A 12,931-nucleotide genomic window follows, 5' to 3' on the forward strand; every position below is an offset into this window, starting at 1 on the left:
TACATTTTTTTCAGAACTTCAATAAAATAAAGTTATTTTATTTAAATGCACGAAAAACTACAGCTGTCACAGGAGTGACCAATGCCCCAGAATTTTGCCTGGACACAGGAATGGCAAAGTATTTCTTTAAAAAGACGCCATAACTCTCAAGGTAGTTGTACCCTGCATTTCCACTTATCATGCTTAACCAATGTGTGTTGTTTTATATAAATCCATTGAGTAATTTAAAAGTTATGCTGAAATAGAGTTATGGTTCTTGTACAAGTTGCATTTTTTCTCAATGTGCTTTACCATTGTATGAAGTTTAATTAAATTTCATCCAGTAGTTTTCAGGTTATGCTCTGGACTGGAAAAAGTAACAAAGGACCATAACTTTGCAGTAAGCTGATACAGAGTTATGGTTCTTGCAAACCCCTGTCAGAATTCCTCTTATTATGCCTAACCAAAGTAAAAAGTTTAATAAAATTCCATTCATTAGTGCAACAGTTATATGCTGCAGACAAGGAAAATTGACAAAGGGCCAAAACTCTGTAATAAAGTAAACAAGAGTTCTTGAACTTTGCAATTCCTCTCATTGTTACCAAATTTGGATGCAGTTGTTTTAATTCAATGTAGTGGTTTCAAGTTAAGCTCCAGACAGGAAAAAGTAACAAAGGGCAATAACTCTGTAATAAGCTAAAATTTAGTTATGGTTCTTGCATACTTCTCTTCCTCTTATTATGTTTTATCATTCTACAAAGTTAAATTAAATTCCATCTGATAGTTTTTAAGTTATGCTCCGGATAAGGAAAAGAAACAAAGGGCATTTAGACTGTAATTGGCTGAAATAGAGTTATGGTTCTTGTTCACTAAACTTTCTCTCGTTGTGCTTCACCATCATATGAAGTTTAATTAAATTCCATTTCATAGTTTTAAGTAATGCTCTGGACAAGAAAAAATTAACATAGGGCAATAAGGCCTAAAAAAAAAATTGTTTGGTTAGGGTTACATCCTTTTCAAAAATAGGTAGGGTAGGTAGGCTTTTTTTTTTTTTTTTTTTTTTTTTATTAGGCTTTATATAAGAATATCATTTTCATCATTGGAGAATGGTGTTAAAGCAATCTTCTGTATAAGCATTTAAGGTTTAAACTTCATATTGAAAAGCAATTAAAAAAAAAACGAAAACAATTTTTTTTTTTTTTTTTTTTTTAGTTTTTCATTTTTTTTTCCAAACAGACTATAAAAACAGTAGGGTCGGCGCCTATTCCGTAGGTAGGATCGGGTAACCCGAACCAAACGGATTTTTTTTAGGCCTAACTCTAGAATTAGCTGAAATAAAATTATAGTTATTGTACACTCCTACCTAGCCTCTTATTTGTCAGCTAGAACAGCAACATCTTTCATATTGGCCTTATATTAATCACTCAGTGAATAAAAATAAAGGTTGATGTAGAAATAACATTTCACTGCCTTTTCAGCAAAAACTAAGGCCATTCTCTTTTGGGACATTTTAGCTATTTTCATGCATAGCTCAAAAACTATATAATGATTTCATCTGTATAAAGCATAATTAAAAGGTTAAACTAAGTAGTGAAACACACATTTAAAACTTATTTATTAAAAAAAACAAAAACTAACACGGCACCTATTTTGGGGGTAGGGTCGGGTAACCCGAACCAAATGTATTATTTTTAAGGCCATATTTTCTTGTGTTTTTCACTGACCTTTCTTTAATTAAGCTTATATGACAATTTTACATAAAATTAAACACTAAGACCAATTTTATCATACTTTATGATGGAACATTTGTCATGTTTGGCAATTGGGATGTTACCTAATAACTGGGTCCCACTATATCAGGTGTAACATGAAATGATAATTGCATTGTCTGACATTTTTGGTTTTTAATATGGGCATTAAGAAATTATTGTCAATTATTTCTTGTATGAGTGAGTAAAAGTAGTGCAGCCTTTATCTTTACTTTTATAAAAAAGAGACATAGCTGAAAAAAAATATTGTTAAAAATCTTATGTGCGAAGTTTCCAACAATTCTAACTTAAGTTGTAGGGCAGAAACATTGAAACATTTTTTTCAATTTTTATTAACAGTGACCTTGACCCCTACCCCTACCCCTATAAAGCAATCCCCAGCTAGCTCTTCACAAAAGGCACCTACTCACCAACTTAAATCACAACCCATCAACCTTTACTTAAGTTAGTGGGCAGAAACCATTTTTCTATTATTAGTAACAGTGACCTTGGCCTTGACATCACCCCTACAAAAGCAATCCCAAGCTAGTTCTTCATATCAGCTACCTTACACCAACTTTTATTACTATCCATCAATGCTAGCTTAAGAAATGGGGGGCAACCATTTTTCTATTTTAAGTAATATTGACCTTGACATTGATCCCACCCCCTCAAAAGCAATCACAAGCTAGCCGTTAAAGGGACTGTACACCAGATTGGCAACAATTCTTTTTTTCTGTAACAACTCAGGACATTATCTAATAGAATGTGTTACGCTTTGATATCATAATTGTAAAGAAAAGTAACAAAATGTAAAAAAAAAATTGTGTCGGAGACCGGGTTCGAACCCGTGTCCCCAAAATTGCAATCCAGCGTCGTATCCACTGAGCTACGACGGCTTACTCTAATTGGATGACATATTTAAGCTATACACCTACCTCGGTAATATCACGTGAGAACACCGACTAGCCAATCATGCATAAGAAATGAATTCTACCTGGTAAACATACCCAGTAATCTTTTTTAATGAAAAAATACGAATAAAGTTCTGCTAAACTTAAATAAATTGCAAACTATATATGGAACTTCAGTTAGTAAATTCAATGCATTGTACACATCGATGCCAAGTTTATGTCAGTTTTGGACAATTTTCTTTTTTATTTTCGTTATTTTATCATACAGAGTACAGCCCCTTTAACATAAGCTACCTTCACAACAACTTACATTACTATCCATCAATGCTAGCTTAAGTTATAGGATGTAATCCAATGTTAGACTTCCGCTCCCCCAGCCTTCCTTAACAATATCCCCATTCTTATAACATGGTTTTTGTTAAAAATACCATGATAACAACAGCCCATTAGTCAAACATTCAATTATAAAACCTGTTTAGAGGCACAAGGCAAGAGCCCATACGACACTTTTTGAGAAACACTAGCTTCACAAACAGACCAGACCATACATGCATCAAAATAGCTTCATTAATAAATGATTGGATTACTGCCTGGATTTTTTTACCTATTTTTAACATTTTCTGTTGTTAAGCCACAATAAACAACTATTTGGATCAACAAATACATAAGATGATAAAAAGATGATATAACTCCTACCACCACTTAACCTTCCTGGTATATTGTAACCTTCCAGGTATATTGTAACCTAACAAGTCTAGTGTAACCTTCCAAGTATAATGTAACCTACCATGAATATTGCTATTATTTATCCTACATGTATTGGTTTCAATGCGCCACAGGTTCTGCATCTTGGCATTTGCCCGATTTCACCGAGCCGTTGGCTAGCGAAGATTCTTCATCAATCAAACTGGCCAGCTCCTGTTGTAGACCATTGAAGGAAAGATTTGTATGGAAGTCAGGTTTATTGCCCACAGGAGTAGGTACTGGTATTCCACCGTTTACATTGTCAGAGAAATCCGAATCATTTAGTGAGTTCCAGGGTTCTGAGTCTAGACTATTTTTATCATTTTCTTTGATATTCCCAACACCTTTATCACCAGCCTCTTCAAACTGGTCAAAGCAGTCGACAAAATCACCATTTAAACCAACATCTTCATTTTGATCATCACAAGTTTCATCATTTTTCTTTGCCGACAATATATTTTCCTCTGGAATTTTAACATCACAGACAACAATGGACAAATTTTGTGGACTAGAACCCATTGCTATGTTTCTATTATTATTCCACACATTAGAACCAGCTTCATTATCTGCACTTGAACATGCGTTGTTAGAACTTTCTGTAATGTTTTGAGTATTTTCAACACTTGTTTTTTCTACACATAAATCACTGTTTTCCTTATCATCAATATCATCAGGATGGTCCACTGGAACATTATCTTTAACACTAACACATAAACCATTGTTTTCCTTATCATCAATATCATCAGGATGGTCTATTGGAACATCATCGTTAACACTAACAGTTTCCTCCTTATGAACACCAGTTTCAACCTTTAAATCACTACCATCCCCACTCGCACCACTACTAACCGAATCAACACCTTCTTTACTCTCCGGTTTAACTTCAATATTATTGTCTTCAGGCAGCCGTGAATTATCACATTCAACAGTATCACCATTGGTTTCAATTGCATCGTTCACATGATTATCACTAGTTTCCACATCACAGTTTTCAACAGTTTCATTACCTTCACTGACAGAATCTTCTGACAAAGTTTCAGAACTCTTTTTCAGTTCTGACACATTATCTTCAGCATCAGAATTACTTTTGGGTTCCAAAACTACATCAACCGTCTCAACAGAATGTGGATCATCCACTTTTGGAGGACCTGAATTACCTTTCAGTTCAGAAACACCGTTGTCTGTCTCCACAACATTTAAATCATCCACTTTTGGAAGTTCAGATGTTTTGTTCTCGGCATCAACAACAACATTTGAATCACCCACTTTTGGAAGTTCAGATGTTATGTTCTTAGCGTCAACAATCTGCTGAATGTATGTCACTAGAGTTTGTTCCTCAATCACTTTTTGAAGTGAATTGGGACTGGACGCGTCAGAGGTTAGAGGTACTGTTATTGGAATGGGTGTGCCGAGACTCTGTACATCCACTGTAGCCAGTGGTGGGCATATCTGGGGGAAATCTGGGAGAGTTTCCCCATCTCCCCTTCTCCCAACTGGGGGGTGGACCTGGGTGGGTGAGTTTATCACACTATTTACTGCTGAAGTCAGTGTAGAAAAACTAAATCCTGGTAATCCAGTGGAATTGCTTGACAATGGAGCAGCTTGAAGAGGGCTTGTCACTTTTGTTACTGAGAAAATCTTTTTGGCTGTGGCTTTGGGGTTTGCACAGTACTGGGGACTCAACAAATCAGCCCCTTGGGGTACTGACAATTGCTTGGGTTTGGTCACGCCTGAAGTGGATTCAAAATTGAACTCCTCAAATTCAAAGTCTTGTCCTAAAACAGGCGAGTCCAATTCGTGCTCAGGTATATATATAGGTTGTGGAATAAATAACAGTTTTGGTCTGTGGATCGTGTCACCAGATGGAATGTATTCACTGGATTCTGTTAAGTCTTCAGAAGCTTCTTCAAGCTTGCGGGCGTTTTCCTGGTTTTTCTCTTCCAGGAGACGTTTTTCATCTTCGAGTTTGCGAAAAATATCGCGGTTTCTCTCCAGGCAAGAAGCAATGTCTTTTTGTAATCTCTTCTGTTGTTCTGCATAGTCTTTCACACCCTGGAAGAAAAGGCAAGTATATCAATTTTAATATTAAAGTTTCGTTTAAATTTTCATTATAATATTATATCAAAGCACAAGTGAAAATGTACTACAACCAAGCACCAACCATCACAAAATACCCCCATTCTTATTTTAAGACACCAAGTTTCGTGTGAAGCAGTTGTTCATAAAGCCAAATTAGAGAGCTGACACTGTTAATTAAGATTTTGACAATTGAATGGTTATAACTCTGGAGTGACAGACAACTAAAGTTGGTTATTGAACCTGTCGGAGATATTGTGCCCATACACATTCTGACCAAATTTGGAGATGATTGGACAAGGTTTTCTAAAGGAATTGATCGGACAAGACTGATTTACCGTAATTTAAAAATTAAAGGACAATAACTCTTGAGTAACTGAAACAAAATTGCTGAGTAACGATCTTGTATAAGATATTATGTCCATAATAATTCTGACCAAATTTGGTGATGATTGGACAAAGGCTTCAACAGTTACTGATCAGACAAGTCTTATTTCAGGTATTTTCTATAATTCAAGGTGATTACTCTCTAGTGACTCAAGCAAAATACCGTGTTATCGAAGCCGTCCTAGATATTATGTCAATTCTAACTATGAACAAATTTGGTGATGTTTAAGCAAAGGCTTCTTAAGATATTGATCAGATAAGGCACTTGACCACTACAGGAACTATTATAATATGTACTGTTCTATGAACCGGCGCATAAATAAGAAAAACTAGAATTCTGTGAATGGGATGTGTCGACTTGAGGAAGCGCCCATCATTTTTCTAGTTTAAATCAAATATGATCATGACCTACACTTACTGACAGTAAAACCAGTAGGGGTCATTTACTAACCATGACTCATCTTCACATCAAGTTTGAAGACATTACAGCAAGACATTTAAACATTATGTGGATGCCAGTCACTATAGATGTGCCATTTTTTAACGGGCAACACCGAAATGACCCGCAAAACAAGCTAGATTCACAAAGACTGTTTGGTGCAACAAAACAGCACATCCAAGTGTAAGAAGTTTGCTTTGGTTTTTAAAACAAAGATTTTCCCTCCGGCTTCATTCCTTCAAGTTAAGTGATACGATTCAAAGGTTTAATCAAGTAATCTAGATCAGATGTTGCAAATAAGGCAGAAGTTTGATTATTCGGTACAAAAATGAGAACAAAAAGGTTTAATATCTTACTGATTCTTTCTTGGTGTCTCTATCCACATCTAGCCGGGTGATTGTTTCATTCACCTTGAGAGCCAGGGATAACGCCATCAGGCCTGCAGTTTTGATGTCATTCTCCTTAAAAAGTTCAAATATTTACATTCGTATAGTCCTATGTATAAAATAAAACTTTATAATTTTATTGTAAGAAACGCAAGAAGTTATGATGTCATTGTTTATTTCACTATTGCCCTTCGATTGGATTGGCGCAACATCATCTAATAAATGATATACGACATTGCAAAAAATCAGCTATTCTTTTATTCAAATGTTTGTTGTCGGTTACACTTCTAAAAAGAAATTAGAAAAACTCAACTGCAGTAGATACTGCTAATGTTAAATCGCAATGAATATTTTTTTAAATGTAAATATCAGTATTGCGCACTTCATTGAATTTGCTCGCGTGACCTTTTCAATTTTTGTGAGGTAATGTGTCTCAATAAATGTTGGGATGCTTATTACATCATAACAAGTCTTATAAAAAAGAAGTACTTTGTGGCCATTATATCAACTAAAATATTGTTTTTCAAATCGTTTTGTTCTTGAAAGTAATGAGATACAATTTAAAACAAATTTATCGTTTTACAGTTAGCGGAGTGGTTTGCAAACCCAAATCTCACCAAGGCGACCCGGGTTCAATTCCTAGCCTTGGCACATGTGAGTTTGTTTGTGATCACCAAGCTGGACAAGTGGGTTTTCTCAGGGTACTCCAGTTTCCCCCACAACATCGCGCCAATGAGAGTGACATAGTATAAGTTATCACAACTTTTTTTCACAATCGTTGTAAAAAATATAATGTTTAAACAAAATAAATCTTAGACTGAGTTTATTTGAATTCATAAGTTAAAATCTAAACTTGATTTCTGACAATCAACTGAATTTCCTTACTGTACAATTTTTTGTTACGCTTCTTCATAAGTTTACCCATAAATATATTGGCTATTTCGTCCATTTAAGAACAAACCATTTTTGTTTTCCAGTGTAACACCATTTACTTAGGAACTATTTAACAAAGCTATTTCCCCAAATTATAAATGCCCCAACCTGCAGGTCGACCCTGACAAGCTTATTGTTGTCTGCTATAACCTCAGCCAGGGCAACAGCTCCTGAAAGGGAAAATATAAGGGGGTTAAATAATTATCGTGATATAAATCGCCGGGGAATAAAAGCAGGGATTATGACAGACAGAAATCCCTATGCAGAAAATACTGAAAAGACAGAATGAAGAAATCAGGCTCACTTAAGCAGGATAAAAGCTCTCACAGATTGACTATTTCAACAACTTTTTAATTTTTAGTTTTAGACTGAGCCAAATTTTGCTTATTTTTTTTCTAAATACCAGTGATATAAGACTGCTGATAAAAGATCAGATCACAGTTTTTAATATTTAAGCTCGAAATTTTATGTTTTATGGCTAAAAGTGTTCCCAACGTTTTAAGAAAAATGATGTTTTTGGTAGTTTTCCAAACAGTTGTGATATGTTTGTATTGTGTGTTAGCCTTACCAGGTATAAATTATGACTCATTTGAAAACAATGATACCATAATCAGCCGATTCTAAGACAAACAATGAAAATTGAGAAGTGTGGGAGTGCATCTTTAAGGGTTCTTCTACTAACCATGTGGAAATTGTTTTCTAAGCCATTTCTTTATCATTGTTTATGTCTAGCAAAAAGCAAACTTAACAAATTGGATGAAAGCTTGAAATAGAAATTTTAGGATTAATCCTAAACATTATCATGAAAAAACAAGACATTAATGGCTTCATTTCTCATTTCTCAAGACTAGAACATTTTTTTAGAAATTCAAGGTTATCTAAAAAGTCTATGACCTAGTTTGGGTACCATTTAATCCAGAAAAACTAATTGAAGTACTCCCCCACAGTAAAAACCCATTTTACTAAATTGACTAAAAACATTAAATCAAAAACTTGTTATTTTGACTTCTGTAGAATTGATAAACCAAGCATTTTCATTAAAACTAAAGTAAACAAAAGAGAGAATTTCTGACGTTCATAACCAATGCAACCTTTAAGTTTCGAATATTTCTATCAAAGAATGAAATAAACAAGAGTACCACAGTATGAATGCCATTACTCGTCTTTAAGTCTTACAAGGTGAATAAATCAACAATTATTCAAGCAAGAGTTATGGGCCTTGCTATACATATGCATAATGTCTCTGGCAACATGTGTATCAAGTTTCATTTAAATACCTTGAATGTTTTTTCAGGGGAATAGGGGCATAAACAAACAATTACTTCAGCTAGAAGTATGGCTCTTGCCATGATATATGTGAAACGTCTCAAGCACCATGTGGACCAAGTTACATTTTAATACCCTGAATGTCTTTTCAGTGGAATAGGTGCATAAATGAACAATAATTTCAGCCAGAGTTATGGGTCTTGCTATACATATGCGTAATGTCTCTGGCAACATGTGTACCAAGTTTCATTCAAATTTGTTGAATGTTTATAAGTTATGGCCAATGTAAATTTGCATGAGGACTACAACACTGTAAAAGTAACAAAAAACCAACAAGCTTTAAAAATGTGCAAACCTTCACATGAAACCTTCGTGCCCGAGAGCCCAAGCTTTAGCAGCTTGGTTTTCAGAAGCCCGTCCTTCAGTATGTGGATGCCCTCATTGGTGATTGGGTTGTGGCCTAGATTTAACGTTTCTAGGTGTTCCGCTGTCGTCTGAAATAATGCATGTACCATACTTTTTTTTAATATTATCCAGTTATTAGACGCTTGGAATTGAGAAGCACCTTCAATACATGAAGGGCTTCAGCTGAAGAATTATTGAAGGGTGAGAGTATTTATCAGTCAAAGATCGATCCAAAGTAATGTTTGGGTTAAAGAGCGACCCTTACAGTCTTTCATGTTTGCCATCTTATTCTTCAAGTTTTTCAAGTTTTTTATAATTTGGAAGAAAATTGGGAATTTCCAAAATTAGTCTTAACAGCACATGAATGCCAATCTGAAAAAAACCCTGTTCAATTTTTATGTTTTGATGATTCCCCGAAATTATTCCTTTTTTTTTATCCAGAAACCTACAAAGCTAATTGACATGGTACAGATCTATTGCATTCGGTAAAAGTTCTGGGGGCTGTTTCAAATGGATTAAAGTTGTAACTTAAATCATGTTAAATCTGTATAAACGTCACAAATTGCAACACAATTAAAACAATTATTTCCTCAACTCTGCGTTCATTTAAAATACTGGCTAAATTTCAATTCACACAAATATGTACCTAATAATCATTAAACTATGACCCTAATATACTTTCCATTAACGACTAATCTTTATTGTAACAGCCACCATGGCAACACTATATTCATTTACAATGTCTACTGTACCATATTTGAGAGTGTACATTTCCTTTGTTTTTATCTAAACATTGGAATGGTAAAAAGTAGGTGGAGCTTAACTGTTCAGTAACTAGCATGCTGATAAATTTAAATTCTATTCACGTATACCTGCACTCTAGTTATAGAACGATGTCCTTGACAACATGGTACAAAATATTTTGTCATGTCAGCTGCTTCCATCTTGATTGAAATGATATACATATGCTAAAATGCTTGTGTATAGATTTAATAACTTGGGTTGTGGATGCCCTAACAATATTACAAGCTGTACTTCAAAATGTTAACATACGAGTGCCTTGTTGATGGCATTCATGGCCTGGAAGGTGACTTGGTTATTCCAGAGCACAAGGGTAAGAAGACCGGAGTCGAGACATTGCTCTGCCAGCCCGTCACATACATGACCCACTCCAACATCCTGTAAGGGAAGATAACTGTGTTACTTCTATGTATTGGGATTTAGCCAAAGAGTTCAAGGGTGCTGTACCCTGTCCTTTTTCGTTAGGACCCTTCTGCCTTCATGGAGACCAGCATGTGTACCCTCCTGCATTCATAGAACTAAATGCGTAAGATAATCAAATACTTCTTTTGTTTGGAAATGACAATAAACAAAGACAAAACTTACCTTCAATATTGTCTAAATGCAATTACCCACTAAGAGATCAGTAGACACACACGTCAAGCAGGAGTGTGACTAATGGCTGACATCAAAAATAAAGGTTTAAACGCCTTACCAATAATTACTCGGACAGAATGTTTTGAAAACTTCTGTGCAGTGATCTTCAAACTACGAGCAAATAAGAACTTGCTTGATGTGCGCTCATATATGCTTGAACGTTGACAATATTAAGACTGTATATAAGTACATATTCCTACCTGTAGATGGTTGTTTCTGAGATCTAGGAGCTCCAGTTTATGGTTATACTTGAGCAGGTTACCAATCTGGACCCCGTCCGTCGCCGTGAACTTGTTATCCCCGATAAACAGCTCCTTCAAGACCTCGTTCATTTTCAAGGCCGCAACTTAAAAGAAAATAAAGGCAAAATTAGACATCTGAGGCTGACTATCTGGACCCCATCTGTCGCCGTGAACTTGTTATTCCCAATAAACAGCTCCTTCAAGACCTCGTTCATCTTCAGGCTGTAACTTAAAAGAAAAAAACGCCAAAGTCAGACATTCATCATGTGTTGCACATATTGTTAAACCAAGGCTGACTGTCCGGAACTGACAATTGTTGTGAACTTATTATCTCAATACACAGCTCCTTCAAGATCTAGTTCATCTCCTGGATGGCAACTGGAAGGACCGTCATGTCAAGGCCTAAAAAAATACATTGGTTCGGAATACCCAACGATACCTAAGAAAAAGGTGCCAACCCTACCATTTTTAAAGTCAGTTGGAATTTTTTTTTTTTTTTTTCCTTAAGTATGTGTTTTTATATGTAGTTGAACACTTTTAAAGCTTCATCTTGAACATTTTAATATTTTCTCTAATGCTATCAATAATGTTCTTATTTAAAGCCTTTTTTTTAAACCTACCTACCCTACCGTTTTTTCAAATGGATGTGACCACCTACCCTACCTCTTTTTGAAAAGGATGTAACCCTAACCAAACCATTTTATTTTTATGGCCCAAAGTAAGTAAGTAAATTTAAGAAGCTGAAAAAAAAAATCCGTCACTTAACTGTGTGCTTATGTAATTATTTGTCTAAGGTTTTTCTTTTCATCCATTGAGTGTAAACGTGCTATACTTCATTTACAAAATATAATGCTATTATTTGTAAACAGCTTCTTTGATTAACAACTGGTGACTGGTGTGTGTGTAGACATATTAATCAACAGCTGAATAATATAAACCTAAAAATAAAAACAGTCAGATTTTTGTTAATGATATTTAGCTTTTTCCTTTTTAACTAAGCAAGTATCAAGTAGCAAGATGTATCTGCATTTGATGCCGTAGGCTTCAAATGTATTTAATTATAATACATGAACCACAAAACTTCACAGCTAGTAAAATAGCACACAGTGCATCAAGTAACATCACAATGTTAGGCCAAAAAAAAATGGTTTGGTTAGGGTTACATCATTTTCAAAAACAGATCAGGTAGGTAGGCTTTTTTTTATACAGCTTAATGTAAGAACATTATTATCGTCATTCGAAAATAGTGTTAATGTTTGTTTTTGTGAGTTTTGTGGGGTTTTTTACCAACTGACAGTAAAAACAGTAGGGTCAGGGCATTTTTCGTAGGTAGGGTCGGGTAACCGGAACCAAATGTATTTATATTTTTTAGGCCTAACTAAACTTTCCACCTAAACAGTAACTTGATATGGTAAGAGCTAATGTACCTACAGTATTAAAGTGCATTGACAATTTAATCACACCATATGATCTATGCTACACAATATAATAATGCGTCTTTAGACAGTGGCGTAGCTACATATAGGCCTTGTAGGTTGGGGCCTCCACTTTTTTTGAAAAATGACAAATTTTAAATAAACCCAAAATGCAATAAAAACTCATAACAACTCAAAAGTTGTATATAACGTTAATGTAACAAAATGAAGTCTGGTGTTTATTTATATTATTTGCTGTGTGTATTGCTTGATTTTACTGTACTCATTGCATTTATTTCAAGTTTGTGCAATGTGCATATAAAATGGATGTAATTGTGCCTATTGTGTTTCTCTTGGAATGCTCCCAAATTGCACTATTTTGCTTCTAATTTAGAAAGAAAATCTTTGGCATGGGTATCCCCCGAACTCACCTAGAACCATCTGGCCTACAAGTTTTTTTAGGCCTAGCTATGCCCCTGTTAGATATGGTCTTATATATCATCCAAATGCATGCAAGATGCAATTATTTTATGTTATATCCCGCCGGGGGGATAAGGAAT

The 12,931-nt window shown here is 34.9% G+C and overlaps 1 protein-coding gene across 1 annotated transcript in view; it reads right to left on the reverse strand.

Annotated features, from left to right (window-relative positions):
* Positions 1 to 12,931, reverse strand: part of LOC128207949 (protein phosphatase 1 regulatory subunit 37-like) — a 36,403-nt gene that overhangs the window by 11,561 nt on the left and 11,911 nt on the right. The window contains exons 7-12 of the mRNA XM_052911173.1: positions 10,915 to 11,060; positions 10,331 to 10,456; positions 9,228 to 9,366; positions 7,715 to 7,776; positions 6,644 to 6,748; positions 3,429 to 5,437 (exon numbers count right to left, since the gene is read on the reverse strand). Coding sequence (XP_052767133.1) covers positions 3,467 to 5,437; positions 6,644 to 6,748; positions 7,715 to 7,776; positions 9,228 to 9,366; positions 10,331 to 10,456; positions 10,915 to 11,060 — 2,549 coding nt within the window. The 3' untranslated portion in view covers positions 3,429 to 3,466. The remainder of the gene's footprint in view (positions 1 to 3,428; positions 5,438 to 6,643; positions 6,749 to 7,714; positions 7,777 to 9,227; positions 9,367 to 10,330; positions 10,457 to 10,914; positions 11,061 to 12,931) is intronic.

The sequence above is a fragment of the Mya arenaria genome, chromosome 11 (genome assembly GCF_026914265.1).
Source record: "Mya arenaria isolate MELC-2E11 chromosome 11, ASM2691426v1".
Taxonomy (NCBI): domain Eukaryota; kingdom Metazoa; phylum Mollusca; class Bivalvia; order Myida; family Myidae; genus Mya; species Mya arenaria.